Raw genomic sequence first — 16,485 nt, 5'->3', positions numbered from 1 at the left:
CAAAATGATCTTGCTTTGTTTGACGCTTTTAGGGACGATTAGTTCTTTTTTTGGAAATGCAATGGAGAAAGAATACTCTTTCTAAATCAGACAAGTGGAAAAAATTGTCCGATAGTTTGTTTATTAATAAAATTCTACGTCTTGACGAAATTTCAGTTCCAGAAATATCCAGTGCAAGAAACTATAAACAATTTAAAATCATTAACTCCACACTGATTATTACGGGTCATTGGAAATATTTTTTTTCTTTTCATTCAATAAACAGGCTAACGGAAGTGAATGGCGATACATTACTGTCCATTACATTACACAAATTACCACAGAAAAGTCAAAATACAAACTAACGTTTTTCTATGTAAGAAATTTAACATTCTAATTGTAATAAAAAATGATGTTTTAATTTTTATTAACCAATTTTCAATTTCAAAATTTAGAATGATCATTGTAGTACATTGCACGACCGTACAATATACATATAAGACTGACCTTAAACTCTTTAGTAAAATGCAAATTTCTGGATTAACTGACGATTACAAAGTTGTTTTACATAAATAATTAATGCCATCTCAGTCATGTTCAAACGATTCATCTACTTTTATAGAACGAACAAATAAGGTAAATGACCACTATCAGCGCTGTCGCCTATTGGCATTGAGTATTCTTCATTATTTTTATTATTTCTAAAGTAACCTTTGTTCTAGTATGTATACTTGTACAGGGAAATTTAAGTTTTATTGTCAAGTCCAGCTTAGCATTGCTAAGCTCACTTAAATAGAAAACAAATTTGATTAGTTCAAAACATTTAAATTAAGCTCAATTCTGTTGAGAACATAAAACGGGGCTTTTTTTATACCTAGTCCCTAAATTCAGATCAGAAACTCTTACTCTTATTTTTAATGGTAAGTAGGTATAATTCATTCAATTCCTTATTTTAATAACTGCCCGAAAATGTTTTTCGAATAAATAGAGTTTTGGAATCTGCTAATAATTCTAAAAAAAGGCGGTAAAAAAGATTAATTTGCTAAAAATAATAATGAAAATAAATAATAATAATAAAAATCATCAACATCAGTGCAGTGTAAAGGTTGTGGAAATTATTTGTCAGAAAATTATGTCTGTAAAATGGATTCTTCTTCTTTTGCCGGATCAAATAATTAAATGATAAGTTCAAAAAGTTATATATACAAGGTGTTCCTTTTTTATTGTTACAAACTTAAACAGGTAATAGAATATTCAATTTTAAGACAAAAGTTTCCTATGAACATGTATCAAAAAATGTTACGTAAGCCAGGTACACCCCCTGAAAGAAATGCATTTTTAATGGAGTTTTCCCACTGTTGCAGAATAGATAAAATTACAAGAGTAGGTACAGCTGACTACTTTTAAACACCTGTACGAATTTAAAGATCAGTTGTCGAAATTTTTATCACGGGTCTCTTACACGGTGATACAAATATAATTTTTAATTTTTATTTTCTTTATGGTCTGTAAGACAAATTGTAAACTGATTTTACTCGAAAACGGTAAGTTTTATTGAAAAAACGCAAGAGGCCTCTTTTTAATGAAAAACTATGAAATTTAGGATTTTGTGGCTGAAAGTGACAAAAACCAACCGCCAAAATAGTTAGGGTACTTTTTACCCTAAACCTCCCAGTTTAGGACGCCCCTGAGTAAAAATTTCGACATTTTATCTTTGAATTCATTTGGGTGTATACCTAAAGGTTATCAGTTGTACCAAATTTTGTAATTTTATCCACGATGGTTTCTGAAATATTGGAAAAAATCTGTTAAAAGATGCACCCCTTTCAGGGGATGTGGCTCCCTTATATAAAATTTTTTGATATATGTATATGTATAGGAAACTTTTATCTTAAAATTGAATATTCTATCACCGGGTTAAATTTGTAACAATAAAAATGGAACAACCTGTATATTCCACGCATGCGACGTGTAAATATTGTATATGTCCTAGGCTAATTACAAATTCAATCGTTTTGTAAACGATTGAACAAATTCTATATTAATGAATAAATGCAAAGTTTTCACAATGCGATCGAAAATTTTAGCCGAAAACTCTATGTGAAAACTTGTGATATCCTCAGGGCTCATCTATTTTGCAATGTACTTCACAATTTCATACAAGACTTGTTATATTATTGTAATTAGCGTTTTATAAAATGATTCCCAAAAAACGACTTATTTTCTGAATTCGTTTCTGAAGAGAATCTTGTTCCGAAAAGTAACCCAAAATAGTCCGTAAAGTAGTATTTACTTCTTCGAACTCATATCTCATCAAATGAAATCGTCCGTAAAGTTCATAAGATTGTCCGTAAAGTGTGCATGTTGTGTAATGTTAGTTGCATAGTTCTCGAATGCAAAAATCAATTTTAATTTTTTTTAAATTTGTAAAAAGTGAATGACAAGGTAGGCAAATTACTTTTAGTTTTTTTATAGTTCTTTTAGAGTATGTTGGCAAATATTGTCACGTATCAGAAATATTTTCCTGAAAAGAAGGCATAACTTTAGTGTTACTCCTATTAATTTAACATTCTGTTCTGACTTCATTATATCCATTCGATAGCATAGTAACAAAATTACATAATTGTGGTGTTTGTAGACAAATGAGATAAAGCATATGTTAACAATCTTTATTTGACTTTACTAGATAAATCAAAAATTATGTTATTCAAATTGTGTCAGATACTTGAAAACAGAAAGACTCAACAATGGACACAATACTTTTAAAGATAAAGACGGATAGTTAAAACTTAGTGAACCACAGTTTGTATCTCTAATCGTTCACTTTGAACGTACATTTCAGATATACTAAACATTTAAAAATATCTCAAAAATGCGTGTTGCTATTATTGGTGCTGGTGCTGCTGGTTTGGCCTCTGCAAGACACGTCTCAGCTCAAGGAATAGAATGTGAGGTACTGGAAATGGCACCTGAGGTAGGTGGCACCTGGGTGTACACCGACGATATAGAAAAAGACAGTTTGGGATATCCGGTACATACTGCAATGTACAAGGGCCTAAGGTACAGTAACAAAAAGTTTTTAATAACAGTTGATCACTTCTTTGGACCGAGATAATCGCTGAACTTTCACTTATTTGTCAACAATAATCAACATAAGATAACACAGAGAATTTAAAAATCTACGTTTCGCGGTTTTAGGGCAAATCTGCCAAAAGAGATAATGGGTTTCCCCGATTTTCCAATTCCTGAGCAAGATGGTTCGTTTTTAGATCAAGCGACCATTTTACATTTTTTGAACCTCTATGCCGACCACTTCAACTTAAAACCATTAATAAAAGTAAGTTTTTTTTTTATCAATAACGTAATCAAGAGTTACATTTCGTAACTTGTAGTTCAATCATATTGTTACTGAAGTTCGCCCAAATGCGGACAAATGGCTAATTAAAGCAAAAAATAAAATTACGAAAACAGAGATTACAAATATTTATGATGTGGTAATGATCTGTAACGGACATTATAATACTCCAATCAATCCCACTTTGGCGGGTCAAGAAAAATTCAAAGGTCACGTTATGCACAGTCACCAGTACAGATCGAACGAACCATTTAAAAATCAAAGAGTTTTGGTAATTGGTGCTGGACCTTCGGGTTTAGACGTCGCTTTTCAAGTTTCAGAAATTGCTCAACAAGTTGTCATCAGTTATGACATGACTAAGAAAGAAGTAAAGGGTGAATATCCCTCCAACGTGGTCAAAAAACCCCAAGTCCTTTGTATTAAAGACAAAGAGGAAGTTGAATTTATTGACGGCTCTTGTTGTTCTTTTGACACGATTATATACTGTACGGGATACAGATACAATTTTCCATTTCTCCATGATGACTGTGGAGTGTCTGTAGAAGATTTCCATGTTAGGCCGCTTTATAAACACATGATACATATCGAAAAACCTACCATGTGTTTTATCGGTATACCATATTATGTTTGTGCCTTCCAAATGTTTGACATCCAGGTCTCTTCAATTTTATAACTTTTTACATTTTATTAATGTTAAAGTATGATTCTAGGCTCGCTTTTACTGTCAGTACCTCAATGGTTCAATGTCACTGCCAACCAAAGAACTGATGTATAAAGACACCGAAGAAGACATAATTAAGAGAAAAAATAAAGGCTATTCTGAAAAGCAAATGCATTTGTTGGGTCATGAACAACAAACATATTTTGAAGAGTTAGCAAGCACTGCGAAAATTACTCCAATACTGCCTGTTATTTGTAAAATTTGGAGTGAAAGTGATAGTAGTTTTTACAAAGATCTCAAAAATTTTAGAAAATACAAGTACAGAATTCTTAATAACAATTCATTTGTTACCGAACGCTATATCCAATAATGTGAAAATAATGAAACTGTAGTAAAATACAGTAGTTTCGATAATTCGAACCTCACTAATCCGGACCGAAAGGGACCAATTTTAATTGTTTTATCCGACATAAACTCATTTTACAGACATTTTAAAACTCATTCTGGTTAATCCGGACTTTCGTTGATCCGGACAAAGTCCGGTGCCATCAAGTCGGGATTAGTAAGACTCTACTGTAATTAATATGAATAAAATATGAGCATTTCTTAATTCTTGTTGTTTTTTATTAAAAGATGAAGCATCCTGTATCCAATCCTCTTGACAAAAAGGCATAATGTTCCTCTAGCACCATTCTAGAAATTCTAGTTAATATTAATAAAATTTCCGCCAACGTAGTTGTTTTTAGGAAAACCTATCAATTTCTGGGTGTTGAAGTCTACAGTCTGTAGAGTGGTTTCTCCATTCTTGGAAATCACATTTTTCGATAACATGTCGAAATTTTTCAACTTGGTGAACCGTAGAATCGTCGAGTAGTACTAAGATAAAGGGGTTCTTTTGCTCGTATAGAAAATTTAAGTTTTTTTTTTTAAGCATTTATGTATATTGAGTACTACGACAAGATTCTAGGATTTATTCTAATGAGACTTCTGTGTTAACAGCAAAAATAAGATTTATTTTTTTAGTTGTAGGTACAACTTATTACCAATATAAGGAAAAAAATCAAAACATTTCCATTATATTTGTATCCAATTATCATCATCAATGATTTTAAAACAGTCGTTCAAATTACGGTTCATGATAATTCTGAGGTACAATTTTTGTATCACTTGAGGTACCTTTTTTATCTTTGCTGTTTCAGCCAAGTTATCGAAATAGCTTCCTTGGGCTCCACCGAGCTGATGGTATTTTGACTTAGGTACACCAGATTTCCGTTTTTCTTCCTCAGCTAATTCTTTTAACATATCTTGTTTTTTTGGTAACTTGAAATGACCAGTAAGTGTCGCCAAAAAAAATCGAACCTGGATGAGGGTTATTACTTATTAAACAAAGTTACTAACATGTATGGAATAAATAACGTATAAAAATGGCTATTTCCTTACCTGTATATCAAACAAAGGAAAAGGACATGTTTTGAATGGAATTCCAATAAAAGCCAACGTGGGATTTTCTATACTAATAATTTGTTTATACAATGGATGGACGTAATTGTCGGTAACTTTGACTCCACAGCAGGTGGATAAAAAAGGAAACTCGTAATTAAAACCAGTGCAAAATAAAACCTCATCAATTTCTTCGCACGTGCCATCCTCAAAAATTGCCCTGTTTTCAAGAAATTCTTTTATTAAGCACTTCTGATGCAAAGTATCATCAGTTGGTAAAGCATCTTTAGATCTATGACTCAGAAATACCTACAACAAAAGTGATTAATAACGTTTCCATTTTCAGCAGCTTATTCAGTTTATTGACAGACCTTCGAAGCCACGTTCGCAATTTGTCGCGAAATGTCTAATCCTGAAGGACCTGAACCTACAATCAACACTCTTTTGTTGTTATAAGGTTCAGGTGATCTGTATTCATGACTGTGTTTAATTCTTCCTAAAAAACATTTTACTCCTGGAATATCGGGAATGAAGGGATCACTGTAGTGACCATTGCAAATAATAACTGCATCGTAATGCTCTGTCTTTTTCTCTCTCATTTTAACATCTTCGTAATGAACAGACCATAAAAAATTTTGACGTTCAATCCAGATCACGCGTTTAAAGTACTGAAATTTTTTTATTTATTAATCATTCCTTTTGAAGTTCGCAATACTTTGATATGAGGATTGATGTGGAATTTATCCGAATAACTTCTAATGTAATCTAGAACTTCTTCTTGTAGTAAATAAGATCGATTTTGTTTTGGATACGAGAAATCCTCAAAGGCCATCAGTTCTTTCGGCAAGTTCGTTCTGTTGATAAATAAGTGTGACCTTTGTATGTTTAAAGATGTAAAAAACTGACCTTAGACCTTTGTACATGGAAGTATGAATTGGAACGCCGTTTTCATCGCAACCAACTAGATCTGTATAGTTCCAGGTTCCTCCCAAATTCCCAGTTTGTTCAAAAATATCAAATGCGATATCTTCTTTCAAACAGTGTCTCCCAGCACACAAACCTGCCCCCCCGGCACCAATAATAGCAATTTTCATTGTACTATAATTTTTTTAATCAATATCGGCTCAACTGTGTAATGACTAATGAGTGTATACAGTTTGTTATCTCTGTCTGCATTAAATGTTATGATAACAAAATTTATTTTTGTGCCACAATGGAAGCAAGTCTGGCAGGCGAATTACTTCGTCTCAGCTTATTTTTTATCATCTCAAACTTTGGCCAGAAGCCATTACTTAGATGATATGTGCAAAAAGTGATGAGAAGGAAAAGAATTCGCTATACTGTTTTAACGATTATCGCAAAAACATTTATTAAAAGTGATAAAAATACTTGCAAAAACATTGTAATAAATAAATTATTTATGAACTTGCGAAATCATTATAGGGGAGATTAAAAGACCCACTTTTTCTTGCTAAAAATAAACAAAAATCATTGAAAAATGCGTAGAGAATATTCCCGAAGTTATTATTTGAAACAAAATCAATATTATACCAAAACATTTTTACGTCTCTTTGTGCGTTAGATGTGTTGATGTGTAAGTAATAAATAATAATAACATGTGTTAAGCAACTTAAATTGTAAACAGTAAGAGACCATTAACGTCATTATTGATTTTTTTTTTGTATAGCTCATTATAGTTATAAATCAAATATTTTAAAAAGAAGGTCCCAAATCCCAAAGTAATCGCAATCATATGATTGTATAGACAGGCTGATTCTTAAATAGACCGACAAAATTTTATCCTTGGTAGTATCAAATGAGAACATGCTGGAAAAAATATTTAAAAAATTCTTTGTTTAAACGTTCTTCAGATAAAATTTATTTAAAAGTTATTTTCGAATTAAAGCGTATGCCACTGATGTGTTAGCACAGGTAGTGGAAACCATTATTAACGTGATGAAAATGTACTTGATCATTGCAACAATTTATAGACGCCGTAAGTGGCACGGATCAAGGGGGTTTTGCCTCTAAAAGGTATAAACTTAAAAAGGGTACAGTTTGTCTCCATTTATCCTTAGGAAGCTGTGTTAAAATTTTGTCGGTCTATTTAAGAATCACCCTGTATATACAATAAATTAAAGAATAATATTAGTAATGTTATAATTTGTATGGCTCAATTGGAACATTTTTCAAAAAATGTTAACCAAAGCTATAGATATTTGTATACAATAGAGGAAAATGTATCTTTTCCTCACAAAGGTTCCCGAGACTTGGCAGGGAAGAAAAGACACTTTCCTTCAGTATAATACATATAATTTTGCCTACGATCCAGCAAGAAAAACTTCAAAACTAATAATTTCTCTTTATATACCAGTTTCGCCATTAAAACTAGCAGCATGTTTTTTCGTTTCTATGGGGGAGGTAATTTTTACGTCCACTTTTTTTCTGAAATTAGGATGGAAAAACTTACTTTCTGTTAGAGATTTTTTGTAATTGGGAGAAAAAATGTTTCTTGAAAGAAGCCATATGTATTTTTTAACTATTAGCATTGCAGAGTAATAAAAATAACTTAAATTATGATAAGTTTAAGTAGTCGTATCATATAGGCATACTTCTGAATGGTTTGATATATTGTTATAATAATTATGACTTTATTTCCAGTAGATAAAATTCCCTTGAATTTGTTTTTCACTTCTTATCGGAGGCTATACTCGTATAAAACTTTTTTGCATAACCTTAAGTAAATATTTAAACAAACTGCACTTTTTCTGGAATATATATATTTATAAAACTTTAATTGAAGGCTAAAATTCATATCCACATTCCATTGATAAAATACTTTTCAAAATATTTATATTAATGAAGCAAGAAAGAAATAAAACGACAGTTTTAACATTGAAAATTTTCTGTTTCTACACATGTTATGAAGATAAAATTGTTGATAAAGTTCCTTATTTATTACTGTAATTTGATTTTTTATGTAAAACAATGCCTTTAGCTTTTTTTGAAATAATAAATGAAGTAAAAACAAACTGTTACATCGATGGTACCTACTTGTACAATTAAACTGGATAAATAAATTTCGGTACAAAGATTTAATCCTTGTAAATAGATGTTATAACATCTATGTAATAAATAAAACAAGGAAAATTCCTACAGTATGTACAATAAAGCAAAATGTTTCATTATTTCACAATACAATAGAATAAATATGTAGGTAGCAATATTATAAAGTGGATTAAAGAAAGGCCGCTTAAATAGAACCAGTGTTCTACAAAATAAATTTAACAGAATAGTACTTATTCTCAAAAATCGTATTGAAAATTTTTCTTTCAAAGATAATTTGCATGTAAATAAATTGTTATTTGTATAAGTACCAAAAAACCAGATCAGATGTTAATTAGTTTAAATTGATCTTTTCCTGTGGAGATCCACTATTGGAAATAATACAAATTAATTGCTGTACAATAATTACATTCTTCAAGTAAAAGAAACTTCAACAGTTCAGGATTCGATTTTTTACTGTATGACTGGTTGTCTATATTAAACATCGAATATGTATTACCTACATCTAAATATAAATATTTTCTGAAATACTCGTATGTAATAGATAATATGGATAAGAGAAAACTAAGTTCTTCGATTAATATATCCCTGGTATATTCAAAAATTTCAATTCATTAAGTTCAAGATAGTAGCGACAAATGGATCAATAAGAACTTTAGAAAGGTCATTTTAATAATACTTATAATTAATCTTACCTAGTTATTCCTTGATACTGTGAAATTATAATAAATTACTTAGTTTAGTTTCCCCTTTCAAAGAAAACAAAACGCAGACTAAATTTTTTACAAGTTATGGAATATGCAACCAAAATTGACTTAAGCGGGACATTCAAGTTATTACTTATTATCTTACTTAAACACCATCGAAAATAGTGAGAACAGATAAATACAAGATGTTTGGAAAGTCGCGCACCTCCGTGACACTGTATCATCTGACGGTGTCCTAGACAACAAGAAAAATGTTTTGCAAAAATCTATCCAAAAAAATTTCGATGTTATGAGAGTTTAAATTTTGCACCTTGACTCTATTTATTTCTGTTGGAAAAATAGTTTTCCAAGTTTTTTTGCTAAAGGCTATTAGAAGAGGAAACACAGAAGCTGTATTCTAAATTGTAACTCTGTTTAGTGGTATTTGTTTTTGCTTTTATTGGCAAAATATTTGTACCTTTACTAAATAATTATGAAAAACATACACAAGATCATCAGTATCATGAAATAAACAGAAAATGTCAAATGCCAAAAAATAAATGTCACAATTTTTTGACAGATAACACTTTTTAAGCATTTTTTCAGTAGGTACTCTCGGGGACTACCCAATTACTCCCTTTCAAGGATTTTTAATAAATCAGTATGTGATCTGATATAAAACAAGGTGATTCACGAGGAATAATGAGCCTGACCAAATTCTCGATGCAACCACCATTACTTTTCACAAGTTGCTTTGCGACAAATGTAATGTTGGTTGCATCGAGAATTTGGTCAGGCTCATTATTCCTCGTGAATCACCCTGTATAATACAATATAAATTAGTATTAATGAGTATCTAATGTACCTACGTAAAAAACTGCAAATTTAATGTTTATAAATAATAAATATTGTAAAAGTAACAGTTCTTCGATATTTGTGTTAAGAAAGGTTTGCCTGGATAGATTAACCCGCGAACAACTCTACCTTAAATTGTAGAAATTTATTTTCAAAATCAATGTTTTGTTCGCGAAACTTATAGAGCTTTTCGTCCATTTTATGGTCGACATAATCTACCTCTGAGGAGACTATTCGTGCGGTGATGGATAATGTTTGTATCATTTTTTCATTGCATGATGTAAGACCACCAAGAAGACAAAGAAATGTGCGTACCGCTTCTGTAAGTGAAAATTGCACTTGCACAAAGAAAATTCTTTCGAAATGAGGAAGAAGCGCCGTTATCATTAATTGTGTGCGATATTGACACTTGTTCAATACATTTTGGTTTCCAAAAATGCGCCGACTTACAGCCAAAAAACCCCAATTTAGTGACAACATTATTCGGGAAATGGTCCTATCACTTGTCCTCCAAGATCGTGTGATTTTACGCCTCCAGACTACTTCCTTTGGGGTTTGTTAATAAATGCATGGTTTATGCTAACAAATCAACAACTCAGGAAGCGTTGGAGGTCAATATTTACCGAGACATAAGGCCAGAATTATTGGAAAAGTGGTGCGCTTCGTAACGAACGATTATACGTAAGGGTCACATGCCGGAAATCTTTTTCAAACCATAAACGGCGGCATTGAATTTACTTTAATAAAAAAGTAAAAAAAAAAGTTTTATTAATTTTTTAATGTCCTATTTCAATCTATTTTTGCCCTTCTCTCGATTTATCTATTTTTAAGTTCTCAAGCACTTAAAAAAACACCGCCCTTTATTTATTTTTTTTTAAATATTGTAACAATAGGTAATTGAACATTCAAGGATGTAATTTTAAATTTATATTTTTCGTTGCCTTTGGATTAAAACTAATTTGATGTTTATATTCTACTTGACAACACTGAACACAACAATGTGTGGAAATGTGTGTAAAAAGACTGTAAGGGCAGTAGTTAATTGCAATGTATTGAGAAATTAAAGGCTGATGTTTTTCTACAGGTATGTGAAATTCTAATGCTTTTCTGTTGCATTTATTGTAAATAATAACTATAGAGAAAGAAAACTAGCAGCACGATAATATGCTATTTGATATAAATATTTTGATGCATTTTTTTTATTTTTATTATATTTATTTAATTTTTCTTTAATAGAAAACATCTGACATAGTTTGAAGGAGATTACAATTTTTGGTATATTTGCTTGCAAGTTTGTTGGACTTTTTAAACACTATGTATTTTTAACTTAGTCGTAATAACTATGAAAGATCTGCTCATTTGTGAAAAGTGAGTCACCATTTTCTTACCTTTTGACATATCATCAATTAAAATGCTTTTATTCATAATTATAATTATAAAATAATTATCAAATTATCTTGCATGTAAAAAGTTTGAAAGTATGACATTTCGACTTCTTTTAACAATTGATGTGAAATATGAGGTTCAGGTTGGGAAGTGATTACTTCCCAAATTGAATTGTCATGTTATGTTTTTCGAAATTTGATATTTTTTTATTGGCTTTCTGTTCTTTGAAGATAATTGTGAATAAAATAGTATACAAACCTTGATGGTCGTTGCTTCATTGTACCTCGGCTTATTGCTAATTTGGTAATGAAGCACCTCTCATCTGGGTATGTAATCTACTATATTAGTACGATACGTAGTTTGTTTTCTCACGATTTGAATTTTGCAGCATTTTTTATAATAGATATCTAGTTTTACCAACTTTGGGTACTGATATTGAATTTTAATTGTGGTGTAATACATTTTGTTTATTTTCAGCAACGTTGGCTATAACGATTTAAGGAAACAACAAATACATTTATTTCTTGTAATTTTTGGCTAGTATAAAGAATATAGATGATTGTGCTTGTAAAAAATTTAAAGATATGTAGCAAACTTTTTAACTTGACATCAAGGTGCATAATTACTTTTGGCTAAAAATGGCTATCAAATAATATGTGTGATTAAAAATAACCTTCTGTAGGTATGTTAAATTATACAGTAAGTACTTTGTTTTCATAATTGTTTTTTATAAGCACAATGAAAGTTGCTATTATCGGTGCAGGAAAGGCAGGGTTGTGCGCTGGAAGACACTGTTTAAAAGAAAACATTGCTTTTGATATTCTTGAACAAACTGGTAATTTGGGAGGAACGTGGATCTATACAGATCTAGTTGGTTGCGATGAAAACGGCGTTCCAATTCATACTTCTATGTACAAAGGTCTAAGGTCAGTTTTTTTACATCTTTAAGCATACAAAGGTCACACTTATTTATCAACAGAACGAACTTGCCGAATGAACTGATGGCCTTTGAGGATTTCCCGTATCCAAAACAAAATCGATCTTATTTACTACAAGAAGAAGTTCTAGATTACATTAGAAGTTATTCGGATAAATTCCACATCAATCCTCATATCAAAGTATTGGGAACTTCAATTAATAATAATATATGATTAATAAATAAAAAAATTTCAGTACTTTAAACGCGTGATCTGCGTTGAACGTCAAAATTTTTTATGGTCTGTTCATTACGAAGATGTTAAAATAAGAGAGGAAAAAACAGAGCATTACGATGCAGTTATTATTTGCAATGGTCACTACAGTGATCCCTTCATTCCCGATATTCCAGGAGTAAAAAGTTTTTTAGGAAGAATTATACACAGTCATGAATACAGATCACCTGAACCTTATAACAACAAAAGAGTGTTGATTGTAGGTGCAGGTCCTTCAGGATTAGACATTTCGCGACAAATTGCGAACGTGGCTTCAAAGGTTTGTCAATAAGGTGACGAAGAAACTTTGGTATTCACTTTTGTTGTAGGTATTCCTGAGTCATAGAGCGAAAAGTGTTCTATCAGTTCCTGATACCTTCTATCAGAAGTGCTTAGTAAAAGAATTTTTAGATAACAGGGCAATTTTTGAGGATGACACGTGCGAGGAAATTGATGAAGTTTTATTCTGCACTGGTTATAATTACAATTTTCCTTTTTTATCCAGCTCCTGCGGAGTCAAAATTATCAACAATTACGTCCATCCGTTGTATAAACAAATTATTAGTATAGAAAATCCTACGTTAGCTTTTATTGGGATTCCACTTAAAGCGGCGCCTTGCCCATTGTTTGATATCCAGGTAAAGAAGAACACATATAAAACATGAAACAATAAATCTAAAGCAACTGCTTTCTTTTGAAGATTATTATGCTCCACGTTAAGCATTAGTCCTTTTTTAGGTTAGATTTTTTTTAGCGACACTGACTGGTCATTTCAAACTACCAAAAAAAGAAGATATGCTTAAGAACTTACTCGAAGAAGAAAAGCGTAAACCTGGTGCACCTAGTTCAAAATACCATGAACTCGGTGGAGCACAAGGAAGTTATTTCGATAACTTAGCTGAAATAGCAAAGATAAAGAAGGTACCTCCAGCGATACAAAAATTGTACCTTAAGGTTATCAGAGACCGAAATTTGAACAACGGCTTTAAAACCATCGATGACCACAATTAGACACCAAAATTAAATAAAAATGCCTAAAGCATTTTTGTGTTATTTTATTTTCCCTGACATAATAACGCAAGAAAATCTGTGTACCAGAATACCTAATTAAATTTTTGAGATTACATTTTCAAACTTGTTCGTGCTACTTTTGGTTTAGGGTTTTTAAAAGTCCAATTAATAAAATTAAATTAATTAGCTATGGACAAAGTTTTGTTAACGGTATTGGATGCAAATAAATCGGCACCTAAATGCCATTGTATCAGCATCGTGTTCCAGTGAATGGAAAATTAATTCAAGAAAACAGCTCGAGTGCACATTTCCGAGTTCGTATTTCAAATTATCGCTGGATCTGACATGTACAACACCTGCTCGACGTGCTTATAGAGAGCGGGTGCGATACTCCCATGGTGTGTTTGTTGTCTCATAGTTCGCACTTAAAACGAATTGAATGTACATTTGCACATCTCCATGTCGTGACATTCGCTTCGACTAATCGAATTTGCAACGGCGACTTTCGTGAAAACTCACTGTTTTGACAGCTTTGTTTGCCGATAAGAGACGGTGGGAAAAACGTTGTTGCTTCCCCGCTCTTTTTGTCAAGATACAACACCAATGCAGGTGTAAAATTACCGTTACTAAGTGAAGGTTAATTAAAGAAACCTTTCTGATCTCACAATTCTTCACGAAAAAATCCTACTGCATGTTTGCAATTGCTAATTGCTTTAAGTCAAGTAAACGTCGGGTTCTTAATCAGATTTAATTGTACATTTGTTTCAAACATGTAAACGAATACACACTGGACTTCGTTTTAGAGATTTTAGGAAGAACTTTTTATTTATTTTACAATACAAAAATTTATTTAATTTCTGCTTGGAGACTTCATTGACATGGTGAATTGGGTCTAGACAATTTGGTGTTATAATTATTATAACAAAAATATTATTTTTTTAATTTTTTTTTTGTTTTACAAAGATCAAAGCTTTGCAATATTTAAGAGGTCTTTCACTTCCTCACACAATCAATCTTTACTCGATATTCAAACTTCTACAAGGAGCCTTTTACACTTTGCTTTTCTGCGCGATTCCTATTCTGTACACTCTTTTCCAAATATTTCTTAATTTTTATTATTTGACCATATGTACATTTTTATCTATCAAGAAACTTTCTTATATTGTTATTCTACATCACCAGGTCTAAAAAGAAGACCAAATGCCTTTTGAAAATAACAAAGTATAAGTACTCTTTGTTAGTTAGTTACGTTCATAGATATATCTGCATTAAAAACTCTTTCCTCAATACAGGCCATGAAAAATATTGCCATGTTTTTGTAAATCTCACCAATAGTTTGTGATACCATTTGGAGCAACGACAGATTTAAAATTTTTTCACAATTAAAAATAATTATACCTACAGTATGCCCCCGGACTGGGTTTACAAAAGGAATTTTTTTTTTAACTTTTATTTTACACCAACATTGCAAAGGAGAAACATTGTTTGCTTCACCTGAAACGAGCAAATCTGTAATTAAAATTTTATTATTCTGATTCTGTGAAAAGAAAAGTTAATTTTTCTCTTGATTTTGGACTTTTATTTTACAAATAGCTATTTTTTGTATACGCTCCCGAAAACAGCTGTTGATTTTGGACTTAGAATATTTTTTTTCTGCTTTTTAAGTCCTATCACATTGGCGGTTTTATTTATTTGACAACTGTATGTCACTCTGACAATTAATTTATTAATTAAATAATGATAGTTCTTGTTAAAAATGACTTTGGTTTTTACCTTAAAGCTGTTTCTTTGAGTTGCTATTTATTAAAATTGTTTTTCAAAAGCATTTTTGTTATTTAACTTGCGTAAATTCATTTATTGTCAAAATAATAAAACCAATGTGATAGGACTTAAAAAGCAGAGAAAAATTATTCCAAGTCCAAAATCAAGAGAAAAATGATCTCTTCTTTCTACTGAGTAAGAATAATGAAGTTTTAATTACAGATTTGCTCATTTCAGGTAAAGCAAAAATGTTTTTTCTTTGCAGTTTTGGCGTAAAATCAAAGCTATTTTTTTTCCTCTTGTAAACTCAATCCGGGGACATACTGTAGGTATAATAGGTTTTTTTCAAGGAACGCTTAAATTTTGAGTTAATTTGACCTGTAATTTGGTTCACAGTATTTTATGTTGTATGTACCTTCACTTTATCAAATTTTTTTGTGATGAGGCAGAAATTTGGAGACTTTTTTAATTCTTTTATTTTTGACGGGTATGTTTTTACTTTCATTCAAAGTTTTTCTTTTTATCTAACATGAAACATAACGTAACGCTCCATATTGGTTGTTTCTATTTTTCTTGTTTTTTTTTCTTTTTTATAATTATTGTTGTAATTAACGTATGGTCCGAAAGTTTTGTGAATTTTTTTAGATTGTTTATTTTTTAAACTAAATGTATAAACAACTAATAATATAAACAACAATAAATAATCCATAATCAAATTACTGATAGTGAATAATTATCTTCAATGGCTCTCAATTTTCTTCTGATTTGTCCCATACTCCTTTGGGCAAGAGCAGGATTGATTTTTCTAAGCTTTAAAAAAGATCGACGTCGCAATTTTTTATTATTATCCTATCTCTTGTTATACACTTTTCTGTACAATATTGTCCAAAACTCTTCAGTCAATTGAGCCTGAGGTACATTGGGAGGATTGTCTATTTTGGGTACAAAATTTACATTGTTTTGCTTGCTATTTTGTAGCTTCTCGACCATTGTGGAATGAAGGCAGATTAGACCAAAACATTACATCATCATTGGCATGACGTGTATTTAACACTTCATTGAGTTTGGAAAGATATCTTTGAATATAAATGGTCT

The 16,485-nt window shown here is 31.0% G+C and overlaps 3 protein-coding genes across 9 annotated transcripts; 2 read left to right on the top strand and 1 right to left on the bottom strand.

The window, feature by feature from the left end:
- Positions 1-796: 796 nt before the first annotated feature.
- Positions 797-4,605, top strand: LOC123010544 (senecionine N-oxygenase-like). Of its 2 annotated transcripts, XM_044407530.1 has the most exons (5): positions 797-899; positions 2,822-3,039; positions 3,178-3,316; positions 3,372-3,989; positions 4,045-4,605. In XM_044407530.1, the coding sequence occupies exons 2-5, from the start codon at positions 2,852-2,854 to the stop codon at positions 4,363-4,365; spliced, it is 1,266 nt and encodes a 421-aa protein (XP_044263465.1). In that variant the 5' UTR covers positions 797-899; positions 2,822-2,851; the 3' UTR covers positions 4,366-4,605. The 2 variants fall into 2 exon arrangements, with proteins under 2 accessions (XP_044263465.1, XP_044263463.1); XM_044407528.1 differs by lacking the exon at positions 797-899 and having other exon boundaries at positions 2,704-3,039.
- A 382-nt stretch (positions 4,606-4,987) lies between these two features.
- LOC123010545 (senecionine N-oxygenase-like) lies at positions 4,988-9,327 on the bottom strand. 3 transcript variants are annotated; one of them, XM_044407532.1, is made up of 6 exons: positions 9,197-9,327; positions 6,342-6,906; positions 6,151-6,289; positions 5,807-6,103; positions 5,436-5,744; positions 4,988-5,354 (listed from the first exon to the last, which is right to left on the bottom strand). In XM_044407532.1, exons 2-6 carry the CDS (start codon positions 6,527-6,529, stop codon positions 5,070-5,072), a joined length of 1,218 nt encoding a protein of 405 aa, XP_044263467.1. In that variant the 5' UTR covers positions 6,530-6,906; positions 9,197-9,327; the 3' UTR covers positions 4,988-5,069. The 3 variants fall into 3 exon arrangements, with proteins under 3 accessions (XP_044263467.1, XP_044263468.1, XP_044263466.1); XM_044407533.1 differs by having other exon boundaries at positions 6,342-6,533; positions 9,197-9,306; XM_044407531.1 differs by lacking the exon at positions 9,197-9,327 and having other exon boundaries at positions 6,342-7,282.
- Positions 9,328-11,018: 1,691 nt separating this feature from the next.
- On the top strand, positions 11,019-13,646 carry LOC123011065 (senecionine N-oxygenase-like). Of its 4 annotated transcripts, XM_044408330.1 has the most exons (8): positions 11,019-11,126; positions 11,279-11,410; positions 11,906-12,110; positions 12,163-12,354; positions 12,408-12,546; positions 12,602-12,898; positions 12,948-13,256; positions 13,357-13,646. In XM_044408330.1, the coding sequence occupies exons 4-8, from the start codon at positions 12,167-12,169 to the stop codon at positions 13,627-13,629; spliced, it is 1,206 nt and encodes a 401-aa protein (XP_044264265.1). In that variant the 5' UTR covers positions 11,019-11,126; positions 11,279-11,410; positions 11,906-12,110; positions 12,163-12,166; the 3' UTR covers positions 13,630-13,646. The 4 variants fall into 4 exon arrangements, with proteins under 4 accessions (XP_044264265.1, XP_044264264.1, XP_044264267.1 ...); XM_044408329.1 differs by lacking the exon at positions 11,279-11,410; XM_044408332.1 differs by lacking the exon at positions 11,279-11,410 and having other exon boundaries at positions 11,906-12,127; positions 12,192-12,354.
- Positions 13,647-16,485: the final 2,839 nt, after the last annotated feature.

The sequence above is a fragment of the Tribolium madens genome, unplaced genomic scaffold (assembly GCF_015345945.1).
Source record: "Tribolium madens isolate multiple individuals breed KSU strain unplaced genomic scaffold, Tmad_KSU_1.1 Scaffold_91;HRSCAF=231;Tcas5.2_LG7, whole genome shotgun sequence".
In the NCBI taxonomy this organism is placed as follows: domain Eukaryota; kingdom Metazoa; phylum Arthropoda; class Insecta; order Coleoptera; family Tenebrionidae; genus Tribolium; species Tribolium madens.
This window is presented reverse-complemented; position numbering and strand designations above follow the sequence as displayed.